This window comes from Prionailurus bengalensis, chromosome C2 (genome assembly GCF_016509475.1).
Source record: "Prionailurus bengalensis isolate Pbe53 chromosome C2, Fcat_Pben_1.1_paternal_pri, whole genome shotgun sequence".
NCBI classification, from domain to species: domain Eukaryota; kingdom Metazoa; phylum Chordata; class Mammalia; order Carnivora; family Felidae; genus Prionailurus; species Prionailurus bengalensis.
In genome coordinates, this window is record NC_057350.1 from 108245396 (window position 1) to 108262399 (window position 17004).

General features: G+C 39.9%; 1 protein-coding gene across 2 annotated transcripts in view; it reads left to right on the forward strand.

Moving 5' to 3' along the window:
- Nucleotides 1-17004, forward strand: part of VEPH1 (ventricular zone expressed PH domain containing 1) — a 249409-nt gene that overhangs the window by 109866 nt on the left and 122539 nt on the right. For both annotated transcript variants that reach the window (XM_043595043.1, XM_043595042.1), the window contains exon 7: nt 2941-3161. In XM_043595043.1, coding sequence (XP_043450978.1) covers nt 2941-3161 — 221 coding nt within the window. The remainder of the gene's footprint in view (nt 1-2940; nt 3162-17004) is intronic.

The window sequence follows — 17004 nt, forward strand, 5'->3', positions numbered from 1 at the left end:
GCTCTCAGTGTGGAGCCCAACACAGGGCTTGATCCCATGAACCATGAAATCATGACCTTAGCTGAAATCAAAAGTCAGATGCTTAACCAACTGAGCCACCCAGGCACCCCTCAGCTTTTGCCTCTAAACAGGAAATGGAAAATGTCCCTCTGATGTATTGCATACTGTGAATTCACATATGGAGACCTTGCATGAATGACAGCATCTATGTTTTGCAAAAAACCTATTTGACTCAAGAGCATTTAAGTGTCATTCTGCAACCTGGCAATTGTATGAGCCAAAGTATAAAATAGGCTTTTAGGAACTTGTTCCAATGGTCTCTATTTTTTAGTCATCTAATATTCTTATCCTTTAATGAATAAATGTCTCTTCAGTTAGCTGTCCAGGTCATGAAATATGAGCCTCTACCCCCACACCCAGACAGAGCACTGTGATTTAGTGGTTGTTAACAAATGATTATTAAGGGATTGATTGGCAGATGTACTCCACATCCCCAAGAGATGTGTTCCACTGCAGTTGTACATGCAGTCTTTGAAAATCAAGTTAAGTAGTAAGGACTAGGGAACTTCACTACTTAAATCTGTTCTATAATAAATATTTCTTGTAAAGCACAAAATTCCTTTGCAACTACATATTTTATTTGTAAAGTCATATTTTGGCATACAAGATTTGCTTAAATTAGTGAATCAAGACTTATACTCTGGGTGTAGACTCTACAGGCTCAGTTCTGTGCCAGGCTGATGATTGATGTTGAGAAATAGCCCCTTTAGGAGACCTGACTCGGGTATGTAACCATTAGTGAATTATAATTGGAAGGAGGGATTGCAAGTCTCTCAAAGGCAGAGTCTACCTCTTATTCACCTTTGTCATCTAGAATCTAGCGCAAGCATATTTTAGGCATGCAATACCTATCTGGTGATTGAATAAAAGCATGAATACACAATTGATCAAATGTAATCAGGTACTAACAAGATTTTTAAAAAGTCTATAATGCAGTGAAAATTCAGACAGAAGAGGTCACTAGGAATGGCTGCATGGAGGAGATAGGACAGAAGTTACATCTGGAAAGAAATTAAGGTTTCAAGTGCAAGAACAAAGGGTAAAAGGGAATGCCTAGCTAGAAAAGTAATTTAGACCTGTACACCTATCAGTCTAAAGGATATTGAACATCAACTTCCAGCATATATTTATTTATAATTACATGTATATTCTGCTATATTAACATAATGAATAGTTTTTAAATACATTTTAAAACTGGACTTTTAAAGAGAAATTAAAGATGAAATAAGTCATGTTTTAAATTATCTTTATTTATTGTATATCATTATTTATATTGGGTATAAATGTACAGTTCAAGCAACTCCCTTGATGATTTTGAATTTTTTTGGCTAACTTCCAGCTATGTTGGATTAAATCATGGTGTCTCACGGCTCATGTGAAGATATAGGAGACCTATCGGCGAAGATATTTACTTGTTACTCACCCATGCCTGAATTCATATGATCCTTCATCTTCCGTTTCCCTGAAGGAACCTAGTTCAGTTACTTGAGAGCATTAACTTGATTAAACGTAGATAATATAATCTGCTCACTAGACCAGTAACCTAGAATCCATACCATGTTGAAAGATGCTTAAAATGAACAAATGAGTGAGACTAACCTGTGGAGAGGATGGAAACCTTACACACTGGTGTGATACCTGGCATTGTCTGATAGAAGGATGGATCAGGGGTGCCATTGACCAGCCTCTTCCTTGCAGGCAGTTACTGAGTAACAGACATGGAGACTGGAGGACACAAAGTTGGGAAGAGTAGATGGATAGGGCTAGATTTTTATTGGTAGTTGAGAGGTTTTGACCTGATGAGATAGGCAAATGCGATTATTCATGTATTTTTAAGAAAAGAATAATGGGGAAAAAAGTTTTATTTTAAAAAAGTTTGTCCTGAAAATAAGGAAAAAATTAAAATCTCAAGCCAGTTCAGAGGCATTGTGAATGAGACATTATTTAGCTCTAGCTAGCTCTCTCAACTCCCCATAGAATTGTCATCTGCTGGTCATGGGACTGTAATTTTCCTTTAAAATATAGGTTTTTGTTTTTCACTGTTCTTCTGTTCCCCTTTAGCTTCACTTGATGTATACTTGACTAGTACAATTGTAAGATATTTAAAAGGTACAATGTGATTATTTGATATACATATTCATCATGAAGATGTTTCCCCCACATTGAGTTAACTGACGCATCCATCACCACACATATTTACCTTTTTTGGAGAAAGGGGTGAGAACATTTAAGTTCTATTTTCGGCAAATTTCAATTATACAATATAGTATTATCAATTACAGTCACCATGTTATATGTTAGATCCTCGGACCTTATTCAACTTATAGCTGAAAGTAAGTCTGTACCCTTTGAACAACCTCTCACTATTTCTCCCACCCACTCCAGTCCCTGTTTCTATGAGTTCAACTTTTTTCTTTTTTCTTTTTTTTTTTTTTTTTTTTTTAGTTCCCACATATAGGTGATACCACATGGGATTTGTCTTTCTCTGTCTGGCTTATTTCACTCAGCATTATGCCCTTCATGTTCATCCATGTTGTTGCAAATGGCAGAACTTCCTTGTTTTTTATGACATGATTATGGATGAATAGTATTCCATTGTGTATGTATACTTCATTTTCTTTATCCATTCATCCTTTTATGGACACATAGGTGGTTTCCATGTCTTGGCTATTATGAACAATGCTACTCTAAACATGGGAGTACAGAAATCTCTTTGGGATAATGATTTTGTTTCCTTTGGATAAATACCCAGAAGTGGGATTGCTGGCCATATGATAGTTATATTTTTCATTTCTTGAGGAACCTCCATACTGTTTTCCATTGTGGCTACACCAGTTTGCATACCCAACAGCGTACACTGGTCTTCATTGTTCTTGGCAGGAGAGAGCCAGGAGCTGCCTGCCATTCCTGGTGAGTCAGCTGGCCAACATGGAACATTCGTTTCATCATATTCTCCTGCTGGAGATTAAGAGCATCACTGATGCTTTCTCCTCCATCCTGGGCCCTCAGAGCAGAGATATCTTCCGCATGAGCAACAGCTTCACTGCCATTGCCAAGCTTCTTACCCAACAACTGGAAACTACCAAGGCCAGAAGCAGCAGGTGAGCAGGAGGTCCTTTGTACCTGAGGGATATGTCATAAACCCATGGAAGCATAGCACAGGCAGTAACAGTTTCTTTTATAGGCATTCAACTTCCCAAAGAAAACCAAACCCACTAACGATCTCAATGCAGAGTAACTTCTGAATAAATTATGGCACTTGCCAGAATTTTTTTTAATTTGTGAAAACCAGAATGTAACAAAGGATTTTCTAGAAATTGAACAAAATATGACAAAGGAATAAGAATGTAGTACAAATAATGATATTTATAACACTCACTTATGTAGTCAACAAGTGTTTAGCAATTGCTTACTCTGTACCAGGATCTCTGTTAGAAGCTAGACATATATAGAGAGATAAAATATATTCCTTGTACCCAGAGAAAGCTCACTTTCTTTTTTTAAAAAAGCTTTTTAATGTTTATTTATTTTTGAGAGAGAGAGGGCAGAGGAGGGGCAGAGAGAGAGGGAGACACAGAATCCAAAGCAGGCTCCAGGCTCTGAGCTGTCAGCACAGAGCCCAATGAGGTGTTCGAACTCATGAGCCATGAGATCATGACCTGAGCCGAAGTCAGACGCTTAACCAACTGAGCCACTGAGGCACCCCTAAAAACCTCACTTTCTAATAGGGGAGATAAATATTTAAGTGGCTAAGAGAATAGTGGGAAGGTTATGCTTAATCAAGATGCAGCCAAGGAGTCTGGGGACCATAGAGATAGGGATATCTACTTCTGTATGGAATGAAGAGGAATAGGAAACTGAGATCAGGGAAGGCTTCCCAGAAGAGATGATATTTTGAGCCAAGCCCTAAAAGATGACCAGATTGCACCAGGCAATCTTCTGGGCAGCATGTGAAAGAGCACACACTTTCTAGAAACATAAGCCATTTTGTATTGCTCGGGTATGTGTTAGAAGGTAATGTGAGTGAAGTGGTAAGCAGGGACCAGATGATGTTGGGTCTGACCCCTTCCTAAGGAGTTTGAATATTACTCAGTAGGCTAATGAAGAATCATTGTGGAGGTTTGTACATGGCAGGATATTATCAAAATCCATGTTTGAGGAAGCTTACTCTGATTCCAGTGAAGAGAATGTCTCAGAAGAGACAGACTGAAGTCAAGTCCAGTGAGGGAAGGACAGAAGAGTGTCTCTGGGTATTGGCCATAAGGAAATTATTGAAGATTCTGAAGAGTGAGCTGCCAGTGGTATGGCTGGGGTTGAAAGGAGAGAGTGAATACAATGCATCAAACTGGCCCTTTCAAGAGGTTTGTGGGGAAAAAAATAAAGATCATGCGAGACTGAGGAAGAGGTTTTATTTTATTATCTTGCTATACTTTGAACACAGATGTCTTAGATAGAAGTTAAAAAAATTTTCAAATATGTACTCTCATTTGATACTCATGACCACCCCCACAAGGCAGATATTATTCCTATTTTACAGAAGAAGAAACAGAGGGTTACAGGTGAGTTAAATGTCTTCCCAAGGTTACACAGTGAGTAGGTGATAGAGGATGGACTCAAACCTTAGCTTCACACTTCAGATCCTATACACTGGAAGGTATTCAGTTCTAGAGAAGGGACAGGGCTAATGTGAGACTAGTGTCAACTTTTGTGACTTTTTGGGGGTATCAAATAATGCATACCATTTCTAGTATGAAATAAGGATTCCCAAAACAAAAGAAGGCATCTTGACAAAATAGTGAGCATTTAATCATGAGGGTCCACTTTATGTCCAGCCTGGCATAAAGTCTGGAGGTTCCAAGAGATATAAGACACCATCCCTGCCCTCAGGAGGTCTGTAGACAGGTATGCAAAGAGGTTCTGGTAGAAGTGCATACAACAGACTGTGGAGCATGAGAGATATATTGTCTAACAGCCAGGAAATTACAGAATGTTTTACAGAGAAGGTCAAATTTAAGTTCATGCCATATTTATTGAGTAGCTTCATGGGCCAGGCATTTCTCTAGATACTAGATTAAGTCGCACAGGATGAATGAGAGTTTCTCAGACAAGGGTAGAAAGGTTACTCCAAATACAGAAAAGAGCATGTGCAAAGATACACGGGCTTAAGAGTGTGTGACCCAAAGTAAGGAAAAGTAATTGGTTCATTGTGGTTGAAGCAAGTACATCAGGGTAGGGTGGGAGAGTAAGCTGAAATGTTAGGTCAGAGGCAGATTATCAGAGGCTTTACACACTGTGTCGGGAAGTGAGGCGCTCATCCCTTAAGCAGTATGGAGGCTTGGAATGATTTTTATCCAGGGAGTGATCACAGCTCCTAACAGAGTAATTAGCAGATGGTAGGCCCTTTTAAATGTTTCTTCACTGAAGGACTTGGTAAATGAGGAAGTGGCTCAAGATGTGGAGCACTGAATGGGTTTGGCTGGAGCAGCAGGAGAGTGACCAGGATGCTATTGTTGGAGCCCGAACAACAGGCTCTTTCAACTAAAGAGCCTGGACTAAATCATTAATGGAGGACCTACGAAGTCAGGGCAAATCATTATAGTGAGGAGAGCACAGAATTATGAGGAATCGATTACCAGTAGGAAGGTAGGATGAGGAGAAGAGGGGGAGAGTAGATAAAACCCAGAGATACATAGTTTGAGTGACTGCATACATATGGAAGATGATGTTAATAACCATGAAAAGAGGAGCAGGAGGGGAGCCCAAATGGCAGGCTCTTTTAGCCCCCTAGAGCCCACGGAGATATTATGTGGCCAATAGGGCCATCAAAGTCAACAATAGCTATTCATCCAAAGAAGACTAATTGCAAGTGCCCTTTTCTCTCAACACCATAGTTTTGATCTGTTGTTGCCTGGCTCAATATATAAATGCTTGTAAACCAGGGTTTCTAATTTGGGTACTATTGAAATTTGAGCTAATTAATCCTTGGTTATGGGGCTGTCCTGTGCATTATAGGATAGTTGTCAGCACCCCTGGACTCTGTCCACTAGATGTTGGTAGCAGTCCTCTCCCTAAGTTGTGGCACCAAAAATGTATCCAGACATTGCTAAATGTCCCCTGAGAGGCAAAAATCGCTTCCAGTTGAGAACTACCACTATATACATATTCCATTCAAAACAATAGCATTTTAACAGACTAACGACCTGCCTAGCAACAGCCTAAACACAGCGGTATCCAAGAAATCCAAGGCCTGCATCACAAAGGGGTGATTTGTCATTTGTATGCAAGCACAAAGTCACTGTTGGCCAATTTTCATGATGTGGTTTTAGAAATTTGGTTGAGAGCCTCTACAGCAGGTGTTTGGAGGAGCCATTTTGTATTCTGTGCACAGTCTGCTTATTTCTTCTTCCAGTGATGAGTGACATGTGTATCAGATGTGAAAGCTTAGGCACACATTCTGGCCAGTGTTCTATGTGTTCTCTATTGCTTCTACAAATGCAAAACTGCACGAGGCCAGTTGCCATCCGTAAGAGTATATATTGAAAAATATTTACATAAAGGAAAAACACGTTACACAATAGTGTTACATTGGGCACTCTAACAAGAAAATTGACCCTTAATAAATAGGCCCAATCTCGGATGCCTAGGTGGCTCAGTGAGTTAAGCATCCAACTTTTGATTTAGGCTCAGGTCATGATCTCACAGTTCATGAGTTCAAGCCCCATGTCAGGCTCTGCTCTGTGTCAGTGTGGAAGCTGCTTGGAATTCTCTCTCCCTCTCTCTCTGCCCCTACCCCACTTGTTCGTTCTCTCTTTCTCTCTCTCTCTCAAAAATAAATAAAACTTAAAATAAATAAATAGGCCCAATCCAATTAGTGATAAACACATTCCCCATGAAAAGAAGAATTTAGGAGATATGTACAGAGGAGGAAAATTATAAGGTTTTACTATTAAAATATGAATCTGTATGTATGAGAATGCATTTCTATTTCTCCTCCTTTTGTTATTTTTCTGGAGAAAAAAACACAAAGAGAAAAATTAAATGTGACGAGATCAAAACATCACCACTCACCTCCATCCTCAGTACTTCAGCCTTTCTCAATTCAAAATATTCACTCTGCCCATGTTCAACACTCACTGTCAGTCTTCCACTCGACTGTAATTATTCAGTGGGAACCTCAAAACACTGGTGTGGACAGCCAGCCTTCTGTATCAGCTGCTCATCCTCTCTGGGATGGTTGCTAAGGCTTCTCTCTGAACATCTTTTCCCTGAATAGCCTTCATTGTGACCACTTAGCTTCAGTAATTTTAATCTGTGTCCCCCACAGAAGAAAGGTCTATACTTTTGTCTAAAGTACCCAACAAAGTCTGATCTTTACAATTAAAGGGGAAATGAATAAGTGAAGAGAGTTTGAAAGAAAATTAAAGATGATAAAATTCAAAACAGATGTCATCTAATTCACAAATCTGACACATCGCCCAGCAGGCCAGATTTTAGACTTCAGGCCAAAAATACAAGATTATCAAAAGAAAAACAATTAGCATCCTAGAGAGAATAAAAACCTGAAGTAGACAGGCACCTTCTTTGTGCCAAATCATTCTGAATTAATTGGGCGAGTTTTATTAGATGCACCAGGTAACATACTTGCACTTTTTTTGTTCCTATGTTTTAAAAAGAATGTCTAGGGGCGCCTGGGTGGCGCAGTCGGTTAAGCGTCCGACTTCAGCCAGGTCACGATCTCGCGGTCCGTGAGTTCGAGCCCCGCGTCGGGCTCTGGGCTGATGGCTCAGAGCCTGGAGCCTGTTTCCGATTCTGTGTCTCCCTCTCTCTCTGCCCCTCCCCCGTTCATGCTCTGTCTCTCTCTGTCCCAAAAATAAATAAACGTTGAAAAAAAAAATTAAAAAAAAAATAAAATAAAAAGAATGTCTATATCTAAACAATAAACCAATAGGAGCTAAATAACAGGACAGCCAAGCAAAACATTTAGAATTTGAATCTAATTCTGGAGGAGCAGAAAGAGGTAAGAGCAATTGTGGATTAAAAAGGAAGATGTCAAGATAAGGGAAAAGCTCTATACCTTTCGAAATTGTGGGAGCCCTAAATCGCCTTCTGGGAAGCCACTAACCATTGAACCATATGCCATCCAGGACCAGGGGAATCTAGGGAAGGAGAGGATGAGCTTCTGGCAACTGTGTGCTGGCTGAGCATTCAAGTGGTCCTTTGACTAGAAGACATCTTTGCCCCGTGCATGTGATTCCAGGGAGGCTGCTTTAATCAGGCACCATCAGATTTGGGGACAGTTTGTCCCAGGTGGTCTTAGTAGATATTTAGGCTCAGGCCCCAGTTGGTGATAGAAACTTTGAGGGGTGGAAATTGTGAAAAGAAATCAGGGATAGGGGGTCAAGTAGGAGAAATGAGAAAAGACAGGGAGAAATGAGAAAACACAGGGAGAAATGAGAAAAGACAGGGAGAAAGGGTAGCAACGAGAAAAGGCCCAGGGAAAAGCAGAGGACAAGGAGGGAGGGCATCTGAACACAGTCCAAGTCCCAGGGTTAGGTGGGGTGCATGTGTGTCAGGGGGTTTCCAATTCCCTCAGATCCAGCTTTCAAACCCTAGCCAAAGCCATCAAGTCATGGGGAGAAAAAGTTGCTTATAAGAAAAGTTTTAACACAAAGCATGTGGTTAAAGCTTTCCCAAACACCTCTGGCTTGGTTAAGTGGGTGGTAAGTTCTTTTGTTGTTTTGGTGATAATGGTGGTAGTTGTGGTAAAATTTTGTGTTTATTCTTTGTTTTTAAGAATCAAGCTTGGTGAGGTGGGGGAAAGGAGAATAAAAGGTAAATTATAGTCAAAACTAAATAGGTGGGTGTAAATCTGATTTGGGATAAATGGAAAGAGATGGCACAATGGAGGGAAGGTAATAACACAACAGTATGTTGGGGAGAATGAAGGGAAAACAGATTATGTTTATAAGAGAATGACTCCAGGAGATCTGTCCTCCTTGGAGTTGCCCCAGAGTTTTGGTTTATCCTAAATTTCATGCAATAAACATCAAAGAAATGGATTACAGGCGAGAACCAGGGATTTGAGTCAGGCTGTGGCCCTAATGTATAGCCTAGCAACATGGCCTGCAAAGACTGTTTCCAAACTGTGAGACCTTGTATAAGCAAGGTTGCAGAGTTCCCATCTTGATATCCTGGATGTCACATCAGAACCTACCCCTGATGTAATACACAGTCCCTGAAGGCATTGCCCAAGAAAGTGAGAATACGGCTTTTTACTGGGTCCACAGCAGAAATTGCAGAAAGCAGTGGTCCAAGTTCTTTACAACTCCGCAAAGCAGTTATCTGTAGGTCTGGTCACACCTTTAACTAGCTCCCACCACATGATAGATTTTGTGCTAAGGATTTTTAACTATGTTTTATTGTTTAATCCTCACAACAAAGTCTTCCAGTATGTATTAGAACGACAGACGCTTCATCTTAAAATATAATGGAGTAAACCTTGTGGGCAGGTGAGAATAAAGGAAAATTCTCTACCCAATACTTACTCCCCTCTAGGTCCATGGCAGTTCTTGGAGTGCAATAGTGCAAATGCCCAGATGTTGGCTCATAGAATTTCCTTTCATTTCTTCCTTTGGTCTAGTCCAGTAGATCTCAAATGTTAGTGTGGATGAGATTTACAGTGCTCACAGTGCTTCAGAGATAATTCGAAAGAATTTTAAAGGAATGTCAAAGGTGACTTTTGCTTACTCCTCCCCAAAGTGATACACCCCCCCACACACACACACCTTTTATCATTATCTTCTAGAACACCCTCCATCCCTCTTTTCCCTTTGAAGGCTTGCCTTCTCTAAGACTCTAATTCAGTATCACTTCCCCATGAGATGTTTCTCACCCACCTCTGCCCACTGTAACCTTCTCTGAACTGCTACAGTTCATCCTGCCTTTCCATTCTTCTGCACCCACAGTCCTGCCCTGAAGTGTTAGGTAGCTTTCTGTGTGCCTCTCTAGTTTTCCCCAAACTTGAGAGAGCTACTTTTCAGAGCCTATTGCTCTATGGAAGGAAAATAGAGTCTTAAAAATGCTTATAAGAGTTCCCACTTTTTTAGGCAAGACATGTTTATACAAAGAGAAATTGATTCTTTGAGAGCAACTCTTGGCTCAGGGAATATACATGAGGAGGTTCAGGACTATAATTAAAAACATGTGATGTTCTGGTCAACATTGCCCCCTGCTTAGGAAAAGCTGAATGTAATTTCGCCCCACCAAGGTAACCAGAGTTTTAAGAAAAAAACAAGTATATATCTTTTCAATCTAGAGAGTTCTATGCTGGTCTCTCATATGAAAAGTGAATTGTAACAGCTGTTTGTGGCAGTAGCTGTGGCTGTTGTTACTCCTCCATGTGCAGGGAAGGAAGGGCTTCAGTTTTTTGCCCCTCTTCTTACCGAGGAGATTAAGCCTGACATGTGGTACCATTTATGTTCCATGTGTTGTTCATTTACTCCGCCATTTGTCCTTCCTTAAAGCAGCATTTATGGTGATGTGAAGGTCTGTAAAGGTATTTCAGGAATTCGTTTATCAGCAAGAGATGTAGGTGGGAGACATCATTATCAGCTTTGGAGACAATGAAGCAAGCCCAGGGAGCTTGAGGCCCCAGAGGGGCTGGCTCCGTGAGTGTGGACAAAGAGGGGTGGAGAAGGGAGGCGGGGCGAGGCCCTGCCAAGGAGCATGAGCAACGCAATTGCCGCTTTGCGAGGGGATCCAGGCTTTTTGCCCATAACACAGAAGTGTTTAAAAACACAAGACACACCAAAAAGGAAGAGACGTTTTCATCAAGCTCCCATGGCTTGGCTTCCTCTTTCAAAAAAGACAGGAAACACCAAAGCTTTAGCATGGAGAAAAGGAAAAAATGCGCTTGTGGAAGAGAAGGTGAGAGGGACTTGACCCTCTATAGCCTCTTGCAGGAGGGGTAACCCTCCCTGGTTCTTTTTTGATATTAATCATAATTGAACTCTGAGGTTGCTATTTGCGTGACATGTCCTGAGTTTTGAACACCTTTTCAGTTTTGGTTAAAGGGGATGCCAAAAGTCATTTTTCAGATCACTATGAAGGGTTGCTCAGTGATTGTATGTCAACTCTTTTCTGGTGTCTTGTTTCCCACAGAATGTTACTCAAAGATATGAAGGTAAAATGATTCTTGCTAGTTACTGCATTATCACCAATGCCATTATATGTATTACTTATCCCTGGGGTAGATTCAGATGCAGCCTGAACCAAACACCTACAGAGAGGCAGGTGGGAAAGCTATGTGAAGTGGGTGCAGTCTGGAAGCAGATACTTTGTGCTGGGTTTACTAGTTGACCTTCAGTAAGTTACTGAACTTCTCTGTGCCTAAGCTTCTCCATCTGTAAATGGAGGAAGTAGCAGGATTTAACCCACTGGATTATGTAAGAAGTAATACATGTAGCAGACCTGAACAGTGAGTGGCTTATGCATAGAAAGCTCTCAGTAAATCTTAACTATTGGCATCAGTACTCTCTTCCAGGTGGGCACTATAGTAGGTGCTTTCGCTTAACATGTCCCTTATACCAGAGCTACTAAAAGTGTAGCTCATGAACCAACACCAGTCTGCAAACATTTTTACTAGCCTGTGATGAGGTTATTTGCAGAAACTGAAAATAAGAGTTTAGCAATTTGACATTGCTGCAATATCCAAACGGATGATCAGTGGGCTTATACTCAGTTCTTTGTCTTATTCGCTTTATTTCTCTGGTCATTTATTTTTATCATATTTCACAAAAATATTGCTCTGTGACATATGAAAATTAAGAAAGCAAAAAGCTGGTTCTGTTCCACAGGTCATTTGAAAAGCATTGCATTAGATCCTCGATGTAGCTAAACCCAGGCAGAGCTTAGAACTCTCTTCAGTGACTAATATTTTGCTCTCCAAACTTTCCTTTGGGACTTAAAGAAAGACATTTAATAAATGAGAGAGAATGAACACAACACTTCAGCGATGATTGAGATCGACGATTGTGGGATAGCTCAGCCTAAGAAAAATAATTCTTAATGATGTTCAGCTTTACCATCAGGCAAAAGGTGGACTTTTTATTAGGTTGAAGGCTGTTGGCTAGACTTTGATATAGGTTGGCAGGAATTGAATCACAGGATTTTGTTTTGTGTAGTGTTCTGTCCCCAACTCAGTCATTGGTGTGTTTTGACTGACTTTACCCCCCTCTCCCATTTCTAGGTAGCTATACATTTCTACCTATTAAAAATGGGGTAAGATATCATATTTGGGGTGGAAACTATGATAGGAGGTATCAAGAAGGAAAACAACCATTATTTTGTTCTTCCAGTGTCAAAAGCTGGCAAGTGACAATGTATCAACTTTTTTCTTCTCCTGTGATTTCATTTTCATGGTAGATAACCTCTCTTTAATCCTTTTACCTGCTCTCATCCCTAGACAGTAATGTTAGCCCAGAAAAAAAGGAGCATGTTGTTTTTACAGTTCTTACCCTTGATTCAAAGCATTCTAATGACATTACTACTCTACATTTTTATATTCCTTTATACTTAACAGAGTGCTTTTGTGACTTGGGCCACATTCAGATGCCAATTCGTTAAGATCCAGCCGTCTTCTGTTAAGGCTGCTATTCATCTGACCTGCCCATTCTAGTCTCAGGACTCCTGACTAAAGAGTTAAGGCACATCTGAACCACCAGTCAGTGGCAAAACTGACAAGGTACCTTTACCTCGGAATCACAGGGGCTTTGCATTTTTTGCTCATGCTCTTTCCATATCCCATTCTCTCTCATCCTGGCTGAAAGAAAAGTGAGCAAATAAATGCCTGAACATCTGCATTAGAGAAGCCACTTCCTCATATGAGGGCTTTTAACTTTTATTCTAACTATTGGGAACTTTCTGTCTACAAATGCTCAGAATTTATACTTACAGCACAGAGGGTTTTTTTGTTGTTGTTGTTTTGTTTTGTTTTGTTTTGTTTTGTTTTGTTTTTAAACTACTTCTGCATCTCAGTAGCAAGGGCAACTATCCTTTAGGATGCTACAGAAGTAAAAGCATTGTATAGTCCCCCTGGCTCTGAGCAGGAGACACTCATCTTCCAAGTTTGGCATCACCTACACAAGCTGCCTTCCTCTGGTGTTACATGTCCACACTGGGCAGCAGCCACCCAGGGTTTTACCATTTGATTTTTTCATGCCCATTCTGTATGGGCAACACTGTCAAATCCAATGTATAATGCTTTCAGCAATCTGATGATGCTCTGTCACTAATTCCATCTTTATATGACAAGAATGAGACTTAGACTTCTAAAAAGATTTGCCACATCACTAATAAACAGGAGATTGGAGTCGTGAACCTTCCCTGTAAGGCTATGTTCAGTTCATTTCCCCACAACCATCTCCTTTTGAGAACCCTTTAAAAAGTCTTGTGTGAATGAAATAAACCATGGAATCATTTCATTTTAGGCAAAGTTGTATCAGTGGCACGACTGGCTCCCATATAACCAGGCACCTAGTGGACTCTGCTCTTGCCCATTCAGTCAGAGGCCAAATTGAGTACCAAGACCTAGACTTATCACCGTCCTTTCCCTTAGTATTTGAGTATGACTGTTCCAGAACTGTTACCTATTATAGTCCCAAAACAGATGACAGCACTGTGGTGCTGGGGGATCCTCTGTCATTCTTATGATGACCGATGAGCCAAGAAATTGCTAAAGAGTAAAGAACATAACATCCTAAGAATTTAGGACTCCAATGTGGATTTGATCCATTATGTTCTTCTACTTCTCCTCTAACAGAATTAACTTTGCAGGAGTACATAATCTGGACATGGGATCACAAGCCAAGATTGTCAAACATTAATTAATACTATTTTCCTTTGACTTAAGGATCCAGGAAGTGCAGCTGCCAGTCTCTCCACCTCTGCCAGCTTCATAGTCCCATTTTGAGGTACAGTGAGAGCAGTGAGCTAGCTGCCCAAGGGCTAATTTGTTTCCAAGGGAAGTCCAGCTCACACAAGAGGGGGGTAATTAGGCCTCCCCCTGAGCATCCCTAGAGGTACTTTTAAAAACTTTACTTTGGCAACAAGACCAGAAACTGTTCAGACTGGAAATCATCTGAGCCTCTTGTAATATGGCATGTTGAGTTAAAGCCAAGTTAATATCTAGCGGATTATAGAACTCTGACAAAGATTTCTGTAAAGTTACCTCTGGAGTTAAAAGTGACAAATGGAAGAGAAATAACAACCCCCTACATGAGCCCAACCCACTGGCCCCCAGCAAGTAAACACACACAGGACAAATGGCTCCACCAGTGTTGTTTGTATTTGTGATGTATTTCCTTGCTCTTCGAGGAAAGCAGAGTTTATCTCCAGAAAGGCGTTTTGGTTTTGAACAAATTCTCTCCTGTCTTTTTATAGCAAATTAAAAACTAGAAGAAGTGAAGGAGCAGTGAATGTTTATTATAAATTCTAACTTCTACCTACCATTTCCTGACCTTCTAACCTATCGGAACGAACACTGATCCTAACTCCCTGACAGCAAAATCCTATGACAAAACCCAGGTGGATCGATGGCCAGTGACAAAAAGTTCTCTTTGGTCCATCTTGTGGCTTCGGCTGCTTTGGTGACTCTTCGTTACCATCCCTGTCCCCTAACTCCTGTGTTATGCAAATCTCCAAATCATAAAAACAAGGAAGATTGTGTATAAGAGAAACTCTTTGTGGTGAGAACTCCACTTATCAGAAATGCTCACCAGCTTCAAATGAAGATATCACTTCTCTGACCCAGACATTTTATTATTTCTTCACTCTTCTTATCTGGCCTTTTGCAAATACCTCATTTTACTCCTACTCTTGCTCCCTGCTTCTCTACATTTGATATTTAGCAAATGACATTGCCCCACCTCCAGCCCCCTATAGGCCAGGGGAAGTGGCCAGTGCCTCATGGACATCTGGTGGAATTCAGGAAGTTTTTGAGGTGCAGAGAGTAGGCTGGCTTTAGAAACCAAGGTGGTCTTAGTTCATTTATTCCACAAACATTTCAGGTACCTGTGTGTGTGTGTGTCAAGTACTATTTCAGATACAAGAGAACAAAGATGAACAGTACAGGTCCCTGCCCACCAAGCAGTAGGGATTTACCCCAGGATGCGGTTGCCAGATTGAACAAATAGGACACCCAGTTGAATTTCAGATAAAGAACAAATAATTTTTTAGTATAAGTATAATCATTTTAGTATAGTAGAATACACTTTTAGTATTCCCCACTAGAGGTATACCTATACTTAAAAAAATATTTGTTGCTGATCTGGAATTCAAATTTGGCTGGGTATCCTGTATTTCATTGGGCAACCCTACCCTAGAGGCACTGGACTTGCCCCTCTTAGGGCCAGTGGATGTCTAGGGATAGCCCATAACTTCTCTCATGCCCAAAGTCCCCTCTGAGGGATGTGACAAGGCAATCTGAAAATGAAAGAAGGCATGCTCCCAGCTATTAGAGGTCTGACTCACTCAGGCCATGGCTTCATAGCCAACACTTGGTAACTAGAGACAGGGGCAGGGAAAGGGAGCTGAGTGTCTTCTCCTAAAGTCTGAACAGTAGTTCCCTACAGAATATGGAATATTGGTCTGCCTGTGTCTAGACCACTGATACTTTCTCTATATATTAACACAAGAAAGACAGGGCAGATGAAGTTTCTAAAGGAATAGTAATAATAATTATTGTTATTAATAATAATAATAAACTAATAATGACAGTAATGCTAATAATAAAATCTAACATCTATTGAGCAGTGTATTCTCTGTCAGGAGCAGTGCTTCACACTGATTCTGTTGTTTCATCTTTGCAACAACACTTGAGTAAAGTACAGTTGTTTTTCCTATTGTATAGGGAAATTGATATAAAGAGTACAAAAAATAAAATAAAGATCTCTGCAAGTATTATTTTAAAAAGTCAGAAACTGATCTAGTAAAATTATCTAGGGAGATTTACTATAATCATATGAAGTTTGAAGTTTTTTTGGAAGAAAATGCTATTGCTTAACTCTTATTATAACCCAGAGCTTTATGTAGAAAGAAAACAAAAACCCTAGTGAATTTGTGGGAAACTCCCTTTAACAAGTCATATGTTTTAAGATTTAAAAATTTGCATAATGTTCAATATCTGATGTGTGCATATTGGGTATACTTCATGCCTTAAAGTTTTGTAAGTTTTAATAAGCCAAGCTATAGAAATTTCTGAAATAAAGTACAAATATAAAGGTATCTTTCACTTATGAAATGTGATTAGAATCCAAGGAATCAGAGAAATACTTTAGTTTGGTGCTATACATGGACTATCATGGATAGAAAATAAATACTTGCTCCTCAAATTTCTCATTTTGAGACGGTCATTGATTATTTTATTTATTTATTTAAATGTTTAATTCTATTCTAGTTAACATACAGTGTTATGTTAGTTTCAGATATACAATATATTGATTCAACAATTCTATACATGACCCCATTCTCATCATGACAAGTACACTCCTTAATCCCCATCACCTATTTCACCCATACCCTACCCACCTCCCCTCTGTTAACCTTCAGTTTGTTCTCTGTAATTAATTGATTCTCTATATATGATTGGTTCCTCTCTCCCTCTCTCATTTTTTCCCCTTTGCTTTTTTTGTTTATTTGTTTCTTACATTCCACATATGAGTGAAATCATATGGTATTTGTCTTACTCTGACTGTTATATTTCACTTTGCATTATACTCTCTAATCAATCCATGTTGCTAAAAATGGCAAGACTTCATTCTTTTATATGGCTGAATAATATTCCTGTGTGTGTGTGTGTGTGTGTGTGTGTGTGTACCACCTTTTTATCTACTCATCTATCAATGGACACTTGGGCTGCTTCCATATTTTGGCTATTATAAATAATGC